The sequence below is a fragment of the Mus caroli genome, unplaced genomic scaffold (genome assembly GCF_978045245.1).
Source record: "Mus caroli unplaced genomic scaffold, Mus_caroli_1 scaffold_18, whole genome shotgun sequence".
Lineage (NCBI taxonomy): Eukaryota > Metazoa > Chordata > Mammalia > Rodentia > Muridae > Mus > Mus caroli.
Window position 1 is genome coordinate 21,755,233 of NW_028227273.1, and position 20,683 is coordinate 21,775,915.

The following is a 20,683-nucleotide window of genomic DNA, read 5'->3' on the forward strand; positions in this document are numbered from 1 at the left end:
CTGGGGATCTGATGCCCTCTACTGGCCTCCACAGGCACTGCACACACATGGGTACAAGCAACACACACACATTAAAAAGAAAACGATTAAAATGGAAGTGTCTTTCTTTCAATCATTAAAAGTAAAGTGCAACCATGTTAAGATAAAAAATATGAAAATGGCATAAATCTATAAGTGACTTTTTGAAATATGCTTCATTTCTCTAATTCTCTATTCATATGCTACAATTTTGTGTCTTTATGTCTCAATGTACTTTTATTTTTATTTCTTAAACCAATGCACTATCATTGTTTTCTAAACTTTACAGTTCTCAAGAGCATAAGTATCTGAGCATTTTCTGAATACATAAACATATATATGATTGTCCCAGAGAGGTACTTTACTGACGGCTGCCTGATAGCAGTGTTTGAAGTGGATTACACAGGAGAAAGGAGAGCAGGTGAGTCAGAGGCAAGAACAGAGGACGGTAGTATGTGGGCGTGTCTGTAAGAGAGAGCCCCAAAGCATTCTCAGTGGATCAAATAGAGTTTTTCAAAAGCCTTGAGAAAACTTACACACATTGGTAATTAGGCTAAGGAAACTGACCATCAGAGGATAATCATGTGATAGTATTTGTAATGATAGCAAAATTGGAATCCAGTTCAACGGTTGTCTGACAGAGCAGAGTGCATGTGCTCTGAGAACAAATGAGAAACACGTTACAAACTATTGTAATTTTAAAAATCATTATAAAACAAGATGCATGACTGAACCCTCATGTTCACTGTGTGTACATGCTGAAGCAGGAGCCAGAAGAGCAAGACTGTCCCTCGGGGGCAAATGCTTAATGCCATGGGTGACTTTCTTTTCTTCCTTATAACTAATTTTCCTACTTGTAATAATAAATGTGCTTTTTATAATAACAAATACCTTATTTTTAATAGACAGAAATCCTATGTAAAGTTATGATGCATATCTGAGAGGTAATGGCTAAAACAAGGGGAAATGGAGCCCAATTTGGAAGAATGGGCACTTGCAATATGATGTGGGGTGTAGTTCCAACTGTTTACCCTCTACAATATACTACTATCCTATACAATACAAAGCAAAGGCACAGTAACAATCACGGTACCTGGGGCAAATAATGCAGTCATTCCAAGAAGAACCTGGTGTATAGTACACCAGGGATAACTGGTGTTAAGTTTTAAGGTAAGAATGTTTTACACACACACACACACACACACACACACACACACACACACACTTAAACAAAATTTATAACACATTCAAGGTGCTCAGAGTAAACTATCTGGTGAAGGAGGCTGCAGCAAGGAACAATCTTTTGTAGTATTTCTAACAGAAAAACCCTGAACGTACATTGATAAGTGCATGAGCTTTAGCATGAAACTAACCGAACTTGGAATTACAATCTTCCTACTAAGCCACAGGGCCTAGACAAGCTGCTGTGCGCAGCCTGTCTGTACACGTAGGGCACATGGCTCGGTTGGGAGAACTGGGTGGCACATACGACAGTGGTTTGAGAACTATGAAGCCAGGTATGGCAGCTCCAGGCTGAGTTTGCAAGCCTGGGCCAGGCACTAAGAAGCTATCCTTGTAAAAGCACCATAGCTGATTTGACTGGATAAGCAAAGGAAGGAAAGGAAAAACATGTACAACTCAAGGCCTGGAACACAAAGGGCACTTGCTAAATGTTAAAGGGCTGTATCCTATAAAATATAAGCTTTCTATCATTTTCTAGGGTTGCCATAAACTGTTTCATTAAAAAGATACAGGCAGGATCTGTCCACAGTAAAAAGCTCAGGTTCTTTCTTCGTTTTCATTCTTTGTTTTTGCTGCATTTATTTCAGAATGTTAATTACGTCACTTAGGTGGGCTGTGTGCGCACCCCACTCATTGTTCTCTTAAGTGTTGTGCACTTATGTACCAAAATCAACAGACAGGATCTGCTCCTTATGACTTGACCTCAAAAGAAAGCCAACTGCTAATCTGCAAAGGTATCTGCAAATGCGGGGAAGCAGCACAGGTTCCAGAACATATTCTTGCAAATATCAAAGGTCTACTGTACAATCACACTTTAAACATAAGGGGAAAGTCTTGACATATTTATAAATGGCTCCCACACAATTAAGAAAGGCGCCATGAAAGGTCAGGCTGCATGGTTTTGAGTGCCCCGATAGCTCAGTTGTTTGCACGCCTGCCTGTCTTCTTTGCCCTCCTTTCCACACTGCTGAGCAGGGTGGCTGAAATTCCATCCTAGGAGAGGCTCACTGACTAAAATAAATGGAGTATGTGCTGCACAGGGTGGGGACCTATGCTGGCTTGACTCCTTCCCTATACAATGCCACTACAACAAACAGATTAACTGTAAGCAGGTAGGCATGAATCAGGCCAAGTTCAAGAAGCTAAAGGACTTTCATGTTGCTGAAGCCAAGCTGCCTATGAATATACTGCTGTTGCTTACAGTTTTGTCATAGCCAAGGAGGGCTACAGTGATCGATACAAGAGGGCCAGACACAGGTCCGTCAGGTACCACATATGCATAAAATCTATCGTTATGTCGGCAACTCTCTTCCTGATTAAACTGACGGGCTTTGTTCAAGCGTGCTGATCCTGATTACCTGGTGAGAATTTACTTTTTCTTTAGTGGTTAACTCAGTGACACCCAGATTCATGGAAAGGCTATGTCCTTCATTTCTTCTTAAGCAGAATTTATGCATATGAGCTACATATAAACAGAAATTTGGACTGGTCTGAATTAAAAAAAAATACCGATTTCAAATCTAAATAATAATAGCTGGGCCAATTTGTATGATGATTCCATCTATTAATAGACTAACATTATGGCTACCTGAGGTATCAAATTTTAAATAATATTTTGTTTGCAAGGTGGCTACTTGAGCCACACTGGCCCTTTCTTGTACCTTCTCAGCCATGAATGTTTGTTTTTCTGCCTATCCAGCTCCGTCTCCAGTGTTCAAGAGAAACTCAGCCTCTTCCAGGAGTCACTCACGTGAGCATTTCAGACCACAGGACTCTCTCACATGAACACTTGGTACTATTTAGCAAAATTTCTGCATACTGTATGTCATAAAACTTAACACTTAACATGCATGTTAATGTAGACAGTTTTCAATGTGTACCATTCCTATCTCTAACCACTAAGACGATAAACTTCTTGAAGATAATCATATCTCAAATTGGATCATACTCTGAAACAAATGTTTTTTATCTCTTACTCTGGGTAGTCTAGCCTAATTTCAACTTGTTTCAATAAGACTCAGTGCTTTCAAATGTGCACACCTGTGCCTCCTCCTGGTGAAAATAATTATTACAATAGCATCATCTATAATAAAATTATAACTCACCAGACATTATGATGAATAGTGTTTGGGGACAGTGATTTCAAGGCTGAAGATAACATTATACATTTTATTATAACATATAATTAAAAAGAAATTTCTTTCCCCTAGGGTGGTAACTAGTTTTGAGACTGGATTATTTATTTCCATTTTTAAACACACACACACACACACACACACACACTCGTATAATGGAAGTTTCCGTTATTAGGAGCCTGTATGACTTGACGGTAACAAGGACCTATGAGTATAATATATAATGTTTTGAGAAGCATGCTAGGAAAATAGCTTGTACTTACCACTTTCTGGCATATTTTAAGAGTCAACACAACTAATGCTGATTATTCTCATTTGCAGGGTGATTCCATATCCCCCAAAAAGAAAGACTCTAGCAGAATGATAAACCATGTACACAGATGGTACAAAGGAAGGCACTCAGGGCAAACCCTGTGGTTACTGTTGCAAACAACCTACTTGTAAAACATTACATAGTTAGTGTCACATTGCCAAGTATTCTCAGCCCTGGTAAACAGAGTCTAAAGAAAGACATGGGCTCCTTTCCTTGTTCTCTCTCTGCTCTAGCTAAAAAATGCTTGCTCTCTGAGGATTTCTGAGTTCGAGGCCAGCCTGGTCTACAAAGTGAATTCCAGGACAGCCAGGACTACACAGAGAAACCCTGTCTCAAAAACAAAAACAAAAACAACAAAAAAAGAATGCTTTGGACTCAGTGGCCTCTTAGACCCTCTTTACTGTGGCCCCTGATACAGATCTCGCTTCTGCCAAGAGACCAAGTCTGTTCTCAACACTGTAGTGTGCCTCCTTAGTCCATGCCTGCTCCTGCTGTCACCTTGAAGCATCCCACCTACCCGAGACCATTACCCTTCCATTATCCTTTGCCTTTCTTTCTTTTCAATCCTCTCTTAAAACCACACTGCTCACTCGTGCTGAGGTGTCTTTGTGGCTTGGAGACTAACTCCCGCCATACTATAAACGAGAGCATATGCTACTCAGTCTCACACTGTCCAGCAACTGATGACTTTCTTCCCCTTGCTGTCTGCCCTTGCTCTGTGCTACATAAGAACTGTTCTGCAGGCTTCTAAAGAGGAAGTAAACTTTACACTACAAACAGTGCAATGCCCCACACTTGTAAAAACTCAATGTTAGTGGCTGTTGTTGCTGCTTTAACAAGCATCAACACGTTTCTTCTTTTCAATATAGTATATAGGTTTCTAGTCCACAATTCTAAATGAAATAAGCAGAATCATCATCTGGTTTTGCCCTTTTAAATGATATACTGGCTGTGGGAATCAGTCACCAGCTCTGGCAGGGAACCATTAATTACTACGTGTGGCTCCTGACTAGTGTTCTGAGTATCGACTAGGCAATATACACTTCTCAAGTGTGCAGCAAAGTTAAGCGGGGTGCTAGTACATATTTTCTAGATGGGTAGTCAACTATAAAACCATCTCTGTTGTCTTGTCTGTACTTAGGATAATTGTATGAGTAAAAGTCATTTTCTATTAACTAAGAAATACAGTAATGTGCTAGCTTCCCAGTGTCACATATTCCTTTAAAGAAATGACTAAATGCATGAAATAGAAACCATACTGTGGACTGAGAAGAGTAAGTCTAATTTAGAGGAGAGAGAGGAGTGAGAACACAGGCTCACTACCTGAATGCCTTCGTGCCATTCTGCACAGATACAGAGACAAAGACTTCCACCTTTACGAGCATCTATAAGCTGATGGCAGAGGCGTGCAGTAGGCATTGGCAACACAAAAGTCAAGACCACAGACCACATCTTAGTAGTTATAATCACAGAATTTCAAAAATAGCCCAAACTGACCATAGACAGGGTTGGTCTTACCATCCCAATGTGATTCTAGGCTGGTAGCAAATAATTCTTCAAAATCATGGTACTTAGATGCAAAAGGCTCCATTTTAGCAAACTATAGTTTGTATCTTAAAGCACATCAGACTCCAAGAACAGTGATGTCATTTAAGGAAAGACACCTCCTCTTACTTAAGGTTTCAAGGCCTTTCATGTTAGGCACAGGCAACTTTATGACATGAAACATATACAAGAGGAAGGTGACTATTTGTCACAGGTCATTGGATTTATATGGCTCACTACACGTCAGATATACATATACAGCTCAGCGATTTGTGTCACATTTATTTCAAACCATACATTTTAAGATCAGAACTTACCTTCTCTTAGGCGGTCCACCACAAAAGTAAAGCCGGTGGTTCTTGGGTGTAAGACATACTCATATTTCTGAAGTCCGTTCTTCTCAGCAAAATCATTACTCCTAGCCTTATTATTTTCTAGACAAAAAGATTAGACTGTTTGTTAGGAGCCATAAGGTAAAAGCTAAGGAAAAACGTTAAATATTTCTTGTACAAAAATAACACTTATGACCAGGCATGATGGTGATACCTTCAATCACAGAATTCGGGAGGCAGAGACAGGCAGATTTACAGGAGTTCACGACCAGCTTAGTGTACAGTGAATTCCAGGCCAGCCACTACACTGTGAGACCCTGCATATGCCCAGAAGGCACTTTTCTGCTGTTACACAGTATACAAAGACAACGCAAACATTCTGAGTATGTGTATGAGTGCTTTGTCTGCATGTCTGTGTGACAGTGTGCAGTGTCCAAAGAGGCCAGAAGAGGGCATCAGATCCTCTGGAACTGGAGTTACAGATTTAGGCACCAAATCAGGTCCTCTACAAGAATATCAAATGCTCTTAACCACTGGGTCATTTATCCAGCCCCACAATGCAAATATTTAAGATAATCCCTTACAAATATCTGAAGTTGGGTGGGTGGGTGGGCGGGTGGGTAGGTAGGTAGGTAGGTAGATAGATAGGTTGATAGAGACAGATGTAAATTTACGTTATGAATAAGCCTTAATATCCTTAAATTTATATCCCAAACTTTAAAATTACTTAGGTGGCTTTAAAAAAAAACTGATATGAAATGAAAATTGAGATATAAAAACAAAAAACTAATTAGTTAAAGTTTTCACTAAAGATCATCTTTATGTGAGATGAGGATGTTCAATAGGTCACTTGTCTACCATGTGCAAGGCCTTAGGTTCAATCCCAAGCAGCACTAATAATCATAAAATCCTGAAATAAGAACAATTTAAATGTAAAAGACTAATAAAATGAAAAATTAAGAAAATACAAGATCTAGACACCCTGAAGAAATAACTAGCAATCAAATCAACATTTTTTTTTTTATCCAGTAATTTGGGCTTTGAAAGCAAAATAAAATATCTGCCTTGCTCAAGCACAGAGTGGCTAATATTACCAACCAAAACCACTGCACAGCAAAAGAGACAGATGATTAGCACATCATGTACAAACATCTGAACATGATTTGGCTGAATATAGTTACAGAGACAAGTATATGTTCCAATTGTTGGCAATAACTTCTTTTTCCATTCCATGAGGTCACTTTACAAATTCCAAGAAGAACCAAACTCGTTACTCAGCAAATACAACTGGAAAATAAAGTGTTCAAAAATTTGGCCTTGACTAGTAGAGATCATGAAATACCTTCTGATGACAGCAAATGTTAGGACATGTAATTCTCAGCTCTGTTTGGAAATTTACAGACTAGTACAAAAAATGTATCTATATAAACACAACTTTCCTAGGAATAAATTTAAGATCAGTGAGTTCTCTAGCCCTCCAGCAACCACAGATGCATCCCACAACACAATCTTACAGGAGGCGCTGTGTCATTTCTATCAGAGGCACTGAGTCAAATGCCCACAGCTCTCCCAACAATACAAGGAAAGACCTTGGACATGGAAATCAGTAAGCTATTCTGCATCTGCTGTGAATGTCCTGGGCATGGGCAGTCTAGTGGCAGCATTTCTGTTGCAGCCAGCTGTAGACCTTAAAGGGGACGAGGAGCCCAGAGACATCAGAGAGATGCAACCTCTCATCAGCTTGCGGTCAGGGTCAGTGACCATTGCAGTGATTTTCACGTGCAAATCAAGTCTGATGTACATGTGGAGACAAATATACACAACTCTAAAATGTACAGTTTGGGACACACTATGAGACAAATCAGTGTGGTGATGCTCCGGCCCTCACTTCACCCACCCCTTCCCAGACCATCATTATTAGTAACTGCACTAGCATCCCGTTTTCCAACCACAGCCTCCTGTCAGCTCATTCCCTGCAGCCTCCCACTCCTTCCACCCACACCCATGGGACCGCTAGCCACTCTGAGTTTCTCAAGCCAACTGGGCATGCTCCAACCTCAGCTTGTGCAGCTGCTCCTCCGTTACCCACGCCTTCTGCTGCAGATGAAGTCTCTACCTCATACACACAGTTCCTACTTACCAGAAACTTCAGAGAGGCTGGCCCTGACCACCTTAGAGGCTAGCACCCTGCTTCCTTCTTTTACTGTCTTCCCATCCTGCCTTATCTTTTCCCTTTAAAAAATTTTAGCTTTTTATTGGCTCTTTATGAATTTCACATCATGGACCCCATGTCTGTCACCTACTTTGGGTGGCATCGTTTCCTATAGTTGGGATCATGAAAAATGTAAGAGAGAAGAAAGCTAGCTAAGAGCAAGCAAGCAAGCAAGGGTGAATTTATTTCCCCTGCTAACTTTGGATGTGACCGAGCTGTTTCAAGTTCCTGCCTTGACTTCCACACAGTGATGGACTGTTACCAGGATTGTAAGGTTATGTAAACCCAGTTCTCCACTAACTTGCTTTCAGTTAAGATGTTTATCACATCAAAAATGAAACTAGGATGGTACAAACTTTTATTCTAGAGATTTTGGTAAAGGTACTTTTTGATAGGGCAGACTACTTACTGCACAATGTGACTGGGTTTCATGTAAATCAACTGCTTTAGAAACAAGGGTATCCTTACCTGCGCTACACAGAAGATGATGCCTGCTGTACGAGTCCACTTTTAGGTTTCAACTGCTGCTCTTCCCAGGACTACCACTGGCCCAATCTGAACTTGCAAGGTCTGCTGTTTCAAAAACCACTCCCTTAAAGCAAACCCTGCTCTCTCCTTAAATATTTCTTTCTTTAAAAACCCGAATATACAATATAAACTGCACAATCAGCTCAAAGGTCCAAAGATATGAAAGATTAAAATGTAAGTAAGAAATAAAATGGGCACAAAACACATGTTCTCTTTGCTGGTTTTAAGGTTATAAAGGAGCTGGTACGTATGTGCACATACATTTCTAAGAATGTGAGCGTGTATGTAAGAATCTGTGACTAAGTGATGAGCAAAATGAACTAAAAATTCAAATCATGTTCCTTCAGGGACTAGGGAATTACAGCAGCCTCTATGTATACTTCTGTGCTTTTTAATTTCCCAATATATACTTCTCCCCTTAACAAGACGTTATAAACAATAATAGTGTACACAGACAAAACGTATATAAAGCCATGAAACACACTAATTTAAAAGTATGCAAGCAAACTAGATTCATAACTGAAATCAGAATATAAAAGGTTTGATTAGGGTTTTAGCCCAGCAGTGGTGGTGCATGCCTTTAATCCCAGCACTTGGGAGGCAGAGGGAGGTGGATTTGAGTTTGAGACTAGCCTGGTCTACAGCCTGACCATCCAGAGACTGCTCCACCTGGGGATCCACTCTATAAACAACTACCAAACTCAGACACTATTGCAGATGCCAACAAGAGCCTGCTGACAGGAGCCTGATAAAGCTGTCTCCTGAGAGGCTCTGCCAGTGCCTGAAAAATACAGAAGTGGATGCTTACAGTCATCCATTGGACTGAACACAGGGTCCCCAATGAAGGAGCTAGAGAAAGGACCCAAGCAGCTGAAGGGGTTTGCAGCCCCATAGGAGGAACAACAATATGAAGTACCAAGTACCCCCAGAGCTCCCTGGGACAAACCACCAATCAAAGAAAACACATGGTGGGACCCATGGCTCTTGCTGCCTATGTAGCAGAGGATGCCCTAGTTGGTCATCAGTGGGAGGAGAGCCTTGGTCTTGTGAGGGTTCTATGACCCAGTATCACAGATTGCCAGGGCCAGGAATGGGAGTGGTAGGATTGGGGAGCAGGGGGAGGGAGGGAGACATAGGGGATTTTTGGAGGGGAAACTAGGAAAGGGGAAAACATTTGAAATGCAAATAAAGAAAATATCTAAGAAATTTTTAAAAAGTCATGCTTCTAGCAGGAAGATGGGCATGGGAGGAGGGGTGGGGGTGAGGGAGTGGGGGGAGGGTGCTGGCACACAGGGGCAGGGCTTGGGCTGTGGTGCATTGTGCTGTGGGTGGGCGGGCCCAGCAGGCCCCAGAACCCTGTGGTTCCAGGGCATGGTGAGCAAGGGGCTGCAGAGCCTTGTCTCTTCAGTCAACCTCAGGAGGATGAAGCTTCTGCTGGGCATCACACTGTTGGCCTAGGCTGCCTCTGTTTGGGGCGACTTTGTTAGCATGAGTTTTATGCTCAACAGGCCTATCCAGGAAAATGGTGAATTAAAGATTGAAAGCAAGATTGAAGAGATTGTTGAACCATAAAGAGAGAAAATCAGAGATTTGGAAAAAAGTTTTAACCAGAAATACCCACCAGTAAAGTTTTTTTTTTTCATATTTTTCTAATTGGGTATTTATTTCATTTACATTTCCAATGCTATGCCAAAAGTCCCCCACACGCTCCCCCACCCACTCCCCTACCCACCCACTCCCACTTCTTGGCCCTGGCATTCCCCTGTACTGAGGCATATAAAGTTTGCACGACCAATGGGCCTCTCTTTCCACTGATGGCCAAGTAGGCCATCTTCTGATTCATATGCAGCTAGAGACACAAGCTCCGGGGGAGGTATTGGTTAGTTCATATTGTTGTTCCACCTATAGGATTGCAGATCCCTTCAGCTCCTTGGGTACTTTCTCTAGCTCCTCCATTGGGGGCCCTGTGATGCATCCAATAGCTGACTGTGAGCATCCACTTCTGTGTTTGCCAGGCCCCGGCATACTCTCACAAGAGACTGCCATATCTGGGTCCTTTTAGCAAAATCTTGCTAGTGTATGCAATGGTGTCAGCGCTTGGAAGCTGATTATGGGATGGATCCCCGAATATGGCAGTTTCTAGATGGTCCATCCTTTCATCTCTGCTCCAAACTGTGTCTCTGTAACTCCTTCCATGGGTGTTTTGTTCCCAATTCTAAGAAGGGGCAAAGTGTCCACACTTTGGTCTTCGTTCTACTTGAGTTTCATGCGTTTAGCAAATTGTATCTTATATCTTGGGTATTCTAAGTTTCTGGACTAATATCCACTTATCAGTGAGTACATATTGTGTGAGTTCTTTTGTGATTGGGTTACCTCACTCAGGATGATGCCCTCCAGGTCCATCCATTTGTCTAGGAATTTCATAAATTCATTCTTTTTAATAGCTGAGTAGTACTCCATTGTGTAAATGTACCACATTTTCTGTATCCATTCCTCTGTTGAGGGGCATCTGGGTTCTTTCCAGCTTCTGACTATTATAAATAAGGCTGCTATGAACATAGTGGAGCATGTGTCCTTATTATCAGTTGGAACATCTTCTAGATATATGCCCAGGAGAGTTATTGCGGGATCCTCCGGTAGTACTATGTCCAATTTTCTGAGGAACCGCCAGACTGATTTCCAGAGTGGTTGTACAAGCTTGCAATCCCACCAACAGTGGAGGAGTGTTCCTCTTTCTCCACATCCTCGCCAGCATCTGCTGTCACCTGAATTTTTGATCTTAGCCATTTTGACTGATGTGAGATGGAATCTCGGGGTTGTTTTGATTTGCATTTCCCTGATGATTAAGGATGTTGAACATTTTTTCAGGTGTTTCTCAGCCATTCGGTATTCCTCAGGTGAGAATTCTTTGTTTAGCTCTGAGCCCCATTTTTTAATGGGGTTATTTGATTTTCTGGAGTCCAGCTTCTTGAGTTCTTTATATATATTGGATATTAGTCCCCTATCTGATTTAGGATAGGTAAAGATCCTTTCCCAATCTGTTGGTGGCCTTTTTGTCTTATTGACGGTGTCTTTTGCCTTGCAGAAGCTTTGCAATTTTATTAGGTCCCATTTGTCAATTCTCGATCTTACAGCACAAGCCATTGCTGTTCTATTCAGGAATTTTTCCCCTGTACCCATATCTTCGAGGCCCTACTTTCTCCTCTATAAGTTTCAGTGTCTCTGGTTTTATGTGGAGTTCCTTAATCCACTTAGATTTGACCTTAGCACAAGGAGATAGGAATGGATCAATTTGCATTCTGCTACATGATAACCGCCTTTTGTGCCAGCACCATTTGTTGAAAATGCTCTCTTTTTTCCACTGGATGGTTTTAGCTCCCTTGTCAAAGATCAAGTGACCATAGGTGTGTGGGTTCATATCTGGGTCTTCAATTCTATTCCATTGGTCTACTTGTCTGTCACTATACCAGTACCATGCAGTTTTTATCATAATTGCTCCGTAGTACAGCTTTAGGTCAGGCATGGTGATTCCACCAGAGGTTCTTTTATCCTTGAGAAGAGTTTTTGCTATCCTAGGTTTTTTGCTATTCCAGATGAATTTGCAGATTGACCTTTCTAATTCATTGAAGAATTGAGTTGGAATTTTGATGGGGATTGCATTGAATGTGTAGGTTGCTTTTGGCAAGATAGCCATTTTTACTATATTGATCCTGCCAATCCATGAGCATGGGATATCTTTCCATTTTCTGAGATCTTCTTTAATTTCTTTCTTCAGAGACTTGAAGTTCTTATCATACAGATCTTTCACTTCCTTAGTTAGAGTCACACCAATGTATTTTATATTATTTGTGACTATTGTTTTTAATCAGAAAAGGGCCAGAAAAGAATTTTGATCACTGGAGATGCAGGCTTTGTGGGCTCCCATTTAACTGACAAACTCATGATAGATGGTCACGAGGTGACTGTAGTGTACAACTTCTTCACAGGCAGGAAGAGCAATGTGGAACACTAGATTGGCCATGAGAACTTCGAGCTGCTCTACATCGAAGATGACCATCTGGCATCTCCAGCCTCCCCACCACACTACATGTACAACCCCCGTTAAGATACTGAAGACTAATACAATTGGAACACTAAACATGTTGGGACTGGCAAAGCACATGGGTGCCTGTCTGCTCCTAGCCTCCACTTCCAAGGAATATGGAGATCCTGAGGTCCACCCTCAAAGTGAAGACTACTGGGACTACGTGAAACCCATAGGAACCCGAGGCTATGATGAGGGCAAACGTGTTGCAGAGACCATGTGCTATGCTTACATGAAGCAGGAAGGTATGAAAGTACAGGTAGCAAGGATCTTCAACATCTTTGGGACACAAATGCACAGGAATGATGGACGGGTTGTCAGCAACTTCATCTTACAAGCACTACAAGGAGAGCCACTCACAGTATATGGATCTGGGTCTCAGACACTGGCATTCCAGTACGTTAGTGATCTGGTGAATAGCCTAGTAGCACTGATGAACAGCCTCTTCAGCAGTCCTATCAACTTGGGAAATCCAGAACACACAATCCTGGAATTTGCTCAGTTAAGTAAGAACCTTGTTGGGTAGTGGAAGTGAAATTCAGTTTCTCTCTGAAGCCCAGGATGACTCATTGAAAAGAAAACCAGACATCAAAAAAGCAAAAGTGATGCTGGGGTGGGAACCTGTGGTTCTACTAGAAGGAGGATTGAGCAAAGCCATCCATTACTTCCAGAAGGAACCAGTACATCCCTAAACCCAAGCCCGCCAGAGAGAAGAAGGGCCAGATGCGCCACAGCTGAGATAGCCCTAGGATATGAGACTCTGTTTTTACCCATGTGAGGTGGACTTTTGTGGGATTTTTTTTTTAAGACTTAAACAGATGTCATGAAGAACAAACTGAAATTTTATTCTGAAGCTTGCTTTAAAGACATTGATGAGCCTAAAGGCTCCCTTGAAATCTGCAGACTTTGCCTTGCACTTTTAAAATCTGTCTTTGTTATGTACAACAGCCTAGATGCATCTCGGCTATTTCCAGGTTTTTATCTTGCTGTTAGCGTGTATGCTGCAAGTGTCATTGACAGTTTTATTTCCTGGTTTCTTTGTGAAGCTGAAAAGAAACATTAAATGGGATGGAAAATGCCAATTTATAAAAGTGGGTACTTACGAGACGTTACACTATGCATAAAGAATAAAATTCCAAGAGGCACTGTCAGGCGGGTGGGGCACCAGGGTTTATCTGGGATGAAAGAACTCTGTTGGAAAGCTTTGTAGTTCTTTTTTAATTCAGAGTTTTCTGAAAGTCTAGCTTTCGGTTGCAAATTTGACTTTGAAACATCCCTGTTGGTTCTTGATCTAAGATATCTGAAATCACTACTGTGTTGTGCTGCATATTACAGGTCTTGGAAGATAAGTTTATATTCCTCTTTGACATACAACTTGCCCATTTTGTCTTTCATTCTATGCCCTCTTATGTCTGTGTCCCCTCATACAGCATACCACACCACCCTCTTCAGTCTGTGTCCCCTCATACAGCATACCACACCACCCTCTTCAGTCTGTGTCCCCTCATACAGCATACCACACCACCCTCTCACATCCTGCTGAATCACTCTTTGAAGGAATGGTTTATCACACTGGAGAAAGGGCCCCTTTGGCATTTTTCTACAGAGCTCCCTCTAATTCCATAAGTCGTCCCAGAGTCCTCTAATCATCAACCAGAAAAGCTCTGCATTCATTCATGTTAGGTCTGCTCTGTAAAAACACTACTTTAATACATGGGACAGACTATGTAGTGTTTTTATTAATCTTGTTTTTATTTGCTGAAGTAGAAAGGTTCCAAATATGTACTTCTGCACCCCACCTCCAACACAAGTATAAATGATTTTTCTCAAGAGACAAAGCTTTTTTTGTAGTAGGGAGATAATTTAAGTATCAGTGGAAAGGTCATAAGATTTAAAATTAGTTACTTTTAGATTCTTTTCTTATATAAAAGAACTTGAAGGATAAATGGTTTATAGGAAAAAAATACTTTGGAAGAGAATATACAGAACTGGTAGAAGAGATTAATTCTACCTCAATATCATTTTGGAATTCAGTTTATGTAAAGATAGAGGCTAATATTTGAAGGATATATTATAAGGCTTAAAATATAAATACTTTAAGTCATTTCTAGGACTATGAACATGAAAAATATTGACCTCTTGTGGTTGCCCATAATAAATCCAATTCATAATAAGTTCAAACAGAAGTCCTGGGTCGGTGAGGCAGCGGCTGTTTTACTGGTTGGCTTTAAACTGTTTCTGAGACATCCTTACTTATCAGCCTAGGCGGGCTTGGGGCTCACTGAGCTCAGGCTGACCCTGTGACAAGCTTTCTGCCTGTGCTTCCCAAGTACTGGGATTACAAATAGGCTTAAGCCATCACACCCAGCTTTTGATGAGGAAAGGAGGCAGATCTGGAAGCTATGTTACAGGGAAGAGTGGGAAGTAAATGAGGTAAAAAGTAAACTATATTCAAATATGAAATTCTCAAAGAATAAAAGTTGCATTTGACTTAATAATATATTTATACACTGAAATAACTTGTCTAAAATACATTTGATACTAAAAATGTTGAATTCTTGTCAAGCTTCCCCGCTTTCATCCTGAACATCTATCCTAACAGCACTGGGTTTCCCCGATCTCATCCTGAACCTATCTTAACAGTACTCAACTGACTTGTACAGAATTTCACTCTAGTTAATTTGAGTGTGATATTTTACTTATTTGAAAGGTTTTTATAATAAAATTTATACAATTATATATTCAACTTTGTTTTCTTTTTGGTCTTCCCCTCACTCCATGACACTGGTAACTGGAACCAGGGCCTCACAACAGTCCCCCAGTGAGCTCTATTCCCAGCCATCTTGTCATTCTGTGTTGAGGCACTGACCCACGAAGTTGCTCAGGCTGGTCTTAAACTTGTAATCTGCAGGCATCATTCTGAGTATATGGAACTTCAGGACTGTATCGTCAGGTCAGACTTGGGAACCATTAACTGAGTGAGTGACCTAGGGTGTTGTCCATCCATTTTGTTGATATTCACATACACGGTAGGAGATTTGACTAGTGGTATGTAAGTTTATAAATCCTGTAACCTAAATCCAGCCTACCTTACCTGTGAGGTCAGTTCCTTCTGGAAAAATGAGAAGCTGTAGTGGTTCATGGATGGCACAAAAATAATCAATCATGTCTTCAAAATGGCTCTTATCATCCTTCCACTTCCTGTGAATAAAGATAAAGGCCGCAACTTGCATGGCCCAGCCTAGGAAAAAAAAAAAAAATGACAAGCATTTGTACAAACTTCAATAGCAATATTCACATACAACTAAATATAACTTTCAGGTCTTCGATTGTTTTACACTATAATACCATTCTACAACATACCATATATTTAGTACTAATATTGGAAATACTGGGGTTTGCAAAATTGTTGTTTTCTCACCTCTCCCAGACAGGGCTTCTTTCTCTGTATAGCCTTGGCTGTCTTGGAGCTCACTCTGTAGACCAAATTGGCCTTGACCTCAGAGATCTGCCTGCCTCTGCCTCCTGTGTGCTGGGATCAAAGGTGTGCAGTACCACTCGATAAATTCTTTAAAACCTCCTTTAAGCCATAGCTTGCCACTATTATCAAGGCACTACTGTTATCAAGTAGTAAGCAAAGAATTTTCTCACGTCACATAAGAATTCTATAATAGCTCTTCCGGTCAGAAAAGCACCGGGGTAGCTAGGGCGCAGGGTCAGCTGACACTCGCCAGCTACCCACAAAACCCGCTACAGGATCTTAAGACTTCTGGTGAGTGGAACACAGCTTCTGCTCCAATCCAATTGCGCGGGACCTGAGACTGCATTAGTTAGGGAAGCAGAAACCGGCCTGAGTAGGGCCACAGGCCTCATCCGGCCGGATCAGCACAGGGGTAGCTAGAGCGCAGGGTCGCCTGACACCCGCCACCTACCCACAACCCCCGCCACAGGATTTTGAGACTGTTGGTGAGTGGAACACAGCTTCTGCTCCAGTCCAATCACGCGGGACCTGAGACTGCTTTGGTTGGGGAGGCAGAAATCCGGCCTACGTAGGGCCACAAGCCTCTTCCGGTAAGAAAAGCACCTGGGTAGCTAGGGCACAGGGTCGGCTGACACTCGCCAGCTACCCATAACACCCGCCACAGGATCTTAAGACTTCTGGTAAGTGGAACACAGCTTCTGCTCCAACCCAATTGCGCGCGGGACCTGAGACTGCATTAGTTAGGGAAGCAGAAACCGGCCTGAGTAGGGCCACAGGCCTCATCCGGCCAGATCAGCACAGGGGTAGCTAGAGCGCAGGGTCGCCTGAAACCCGCCAGCTACCCACGACCCCCGCCACAGGATTTTGGGACTGCTGGTGAGTGGAACACAGATTCTGCTCCAGTCCAATCACGCGGGACCTGAGACTGCTTTGGTTGGGGAGGCAGAAATCCGGCCTATGTAGGGCCACAAGCCTCTTCCGGTCAGAAAAGCACCGGGGTAGCTAGGGCGCAGGGTCGGCTGACACTCGCCAGCTACCCACAACACCCGCCACAGGATCTTAAGACTTCTGGAGAGTGGAACACAGCTTCTGCTCCAATCCAATTGCACGCGGGACCAGAGACTGCATTAGTTAGGGAAGCAGAAAACCAGCCTGAGTAGGACCACAGGCCTCTTCCGGCTGGACCAGCACCAGGGTACCGCCAGCTACCCATGACCCCCGCCACAGAATTTTGAGACTGCTGGTGAGTGGAACACAGCTTCTGCTCCAATCTTTAAACAGTGACAACGACAACAACTAACCCCAGAGATTACCAGATGGCGAAAGGTAAACGTAATAATCTTACTAACAGAAACCAAGACCACTCAACATCATCAGAACCCAGCACTCCCACTTCGCCCAGTCCAGGGCACCCCAACACACTGGAAAAGCTAGACACGGATCTAAAAGCATATCTCCTGATGATGGTAGAGGACTTCAAGAAGGACTTTAATAACACACTTAAAGAAATACAAAGGAACACTGGTAAACAGGTAGAAGACATTAAAGAGGAAGCACAAAAATCCCTTAAAGAATTGCAGGAGAACACTGCTAAAGAGATACAAATCCTTAAAGAAAAACAGGATAACATAATCAAACAGGTAGAAATCCTTACAGAAAAACAGGAAAACACATCCAAACAGATGATGGAAATGAACAAAACCATACTAGACCTAAAAAGGGAAGTAGACACAATAAAGAAAACCCAAAATGAGGCAACACTGGAGATAGAAACCCTAGGAAAGAAATCTGGAACCATAGATACGAGCATCAGCAACAGAATACAAGAGATGGAAGAGAGAATCTCAGGTGCAGAAGATTCCATAGAGAACATCGGCACAACAATCAAGGAAAATGTAAAATGCAAAAAGATCCTAACTCAAAACATCCAAGAAATACAGGACACAATGAGAAGACCAAACCTACGGATAATAGGAGTGGATGAGAATGAAGATTTTCAACTCAAAGGACCAGCAAACATCTTCAACAAAATTATAGAAGAAAACTTCCCAAATCTAAAGAAAGAGATGCCCATGAACATACAAGAAGCCTACAGAACTCCAAATAGACTGGACCAGAAAAGAAATACCTCCCGACACATAATAATCAGAACAACAAATGCTCTAAATAAAGATAGAATACTAAAAGCAGTAAGAGAAAAAGGCCAAGTAACATATAAAGGCAAGCCTATCAGAATTACACCAGATTTTTCACCAGAGACTATGAAAGCCAGAAGATCCTGGACGGATGTTATACAGACACTAAAAGAACACAAATTCCAGCCCAGGCTACTATACCCAGCCAAACTCTCAATTAACATAGATGGAGAAACCAAAGTATTCCACGACAAAACCAAATTCACACATTATCTCTCCACGAATCCAGCCCTTCAAAGGATAATAACAGAAAAAAAAACAATACAAGGACAGGAACCACGCCCTAGAAACAACAAGAAGGTAATCCCTCAACAAACCTAAAAGAAGACAGCCACAAGAACAGAATGCCAACTTTAACAACAAAAATAACAGGAAACAACAAGTACTTTTCCTTAATATCTATTAATATCAATGGACTCAACGCCCCGATAAAAAGACATAGACTAACAAACTGGCTACACAAACAAGACCCAACATTTTGCTGCTTACAGGAAACTCATCTCAGAGAAAAAGATAGACACTACCTCAGAATGAAAGGCTGGAAAACAATTTTCCAAGCAAATGGTATGAAGAAACAAGCTGGAGTAGCCATTCTAATATCTGATAAGATTGACTTCCAACCCAAAGTCATTAAAAAAGACAGGGAGGGACACTTCATACTCATCAAAGGTAAAATCCTCCAAGAGGAACTATCAATCCTGAATATCTATGCTCCAAATACAAAGGCAGCCACATTCATTAAAGAAACTTTAGTAAATCTCAAAGCACACATTGCACCTCATACAATAATAGTGGGAGACTTCAACACACCACTTTCACCAATGGACAGATCATGGAAGCAGAAACTAAACAGGAACACAGAGAAACTAAGAGAAATTATGAATCAAATGGATCTGGCAGATATCTACAGAACATTCTATCCTAAAACAAAAGGATATACCTTCTTCTCAGCACCTCATGGTACCTTCTCCAAAATTGACAACATAATTGGTCACAAAACAAGCCTCAACAGATACAAAAATATTGAAATTGTCCCATGCATCCTATCAGATCACCATGGACTAAAGCTGATCTTCAATAACAAAATAAATAATAGAAAGCCAACCTTCACGTGGAAACTGAACAACACTCTTCTCAATGATACCTTGGTCAAGGAAGGAATAAAGAAAGAAATTAAGGACTTTTTAGAGTTCAATGAAAATGAAGCCACAACATACCCAAACTTATGGGACGCAATGAAAGCATTTCTAAGAGGAAAACTCATAGCTCTGAGTGCCTCCAAAAGGAAACTAGAGAGAGCACACATTAGCAGCTTGACAACACACCTAAAAGCACTAGAACAAAAGGAAGCAAATTCACCCAAGAGGAGTAGACGGCAGGAAATAATCAAACTCAGGGGTGAAATCAACCAAGTGGAAACAAGAAAAACTATTCAAAGAATCAACCAATCAAGGAGCTGGTTCTTTGAGAAAATCAACAAGATAGATAAACCCTTAGCCAGACTCACTAGAGGGCACAGGGAAAGCATCCTAATTAACAAAATCAGAAATGAAAAAGGAGACATAACAACAGATCCTGAAGACATCCAAAACACCATCAGATCCTTCTACCAAAGGCTATACTCAACAAAACTGGAGAACCTGGATGAAATGGAGAAGTTCCTAGACAGATACCAGGTACCAAAGTTGAATCAAGATCAGGTTAATGATCTAAACAGCCCTATATCCCCCAAAGAAATAGAAGCAGTCATTAATAGTCTCCCAACTAAAAAAAGCCCAGGACCAGATGGGTTTACTGCAGAGTTCTATCAGACCTTCAAAGAAGATCTAATCCCAGTTCTTCACAAACTATTCCACAAAATAGAAACAGAAGGTACTCTACCCAACTCATTCTATGAAGCCACAATTGCTCTGATACCTAAACCACAAAAAGACCCAACAAAGATAGAAAACTTCAGACCAATATCCCTTATGAATATTGATGCAAAAATACTCAATAAAGTTCTTGCTAACCGAATCCAAGAACACATCAAAACAATCATCCATCCTGACCAAGTAGGTTTCATCCCAGGGATGCAGGGATGGTTCAATATACGGAAATCCATCAACGTAATCCAGTATATAAACAAACTCAAAGACAAAAACCACATGGTCATCTCCTTTGATGCGGAAAAAGCATTTGACAAGATCCAACACCCATTCATGATAAAAGTCTTGGAAAGATCAGGAATTCAAGGCCCATACCTAAACATGATAAAAGCAATCTACAGCAAACCAGTAGCCAACATCAAAGTAAATGGTGAGAAGCTTGAAGCAATCCCTCTAAAATCAGGGACTAGACAAGGCTGTCCACTTTCTCCATACCTATTCAACATTGTACTGGAAGTCCTAGCCAGAGCAATTCGACAACAAAAGGAGATCAAAGGGATACAAATTGGAAAAGATGAAGTCAAAATATCACTTTTTGCAGATGATATGATAGTATATATAAGTGACCCTAAAAATTCCACCAGAGAACTCCTAAGCCTGATAAACAGCTTCGGTGAAGTAGCTGGATATAAAATTAACTCAAACAAATCAATGGCCTTTCTCTACACAA

At 41.4% G+C, this 20,683-nt stretch overlaps 1 protein-coding gene and 1 pseudogene across 4 annotated transcripts in view; one reads left to right on the forward strand and one right to left on the reverse strand.

Moving 5' to 3' along the window:
• The window catches only part of Lclat1 (lysocardiolipin acyltransferase 1), a 127,904-nt gene that overhangs the window by 38,410 nt on the left and 68,811 nt on the right, over positions 1-20,683 (reverse strand). For all 4 annotated transcript variants that reach the window (XM_021149522.3, XM_021149525.3, XM_021149524.3 and 1 more), the window contains 2 exons: positions 15,504-15,650; positions 5,571-5,687 (listed from right to left, as the gene is read on the reverse strand). In XM_021149522.3, coding sequence (XP_021005181.1) covers positions 5,571-5,687; positions 15,504-15,650 — 264 coding nt within the window. The remainder of the gene's footprint in view (positions 1-5,570; positions 5,688-15,503; positions 15,651-20,683) is intronic.
• Positions 9,697-13,204, forward strand: LOC110283974 (UDP-glucuronic acid decarboxylase 1-like; annotated as a pseudogene).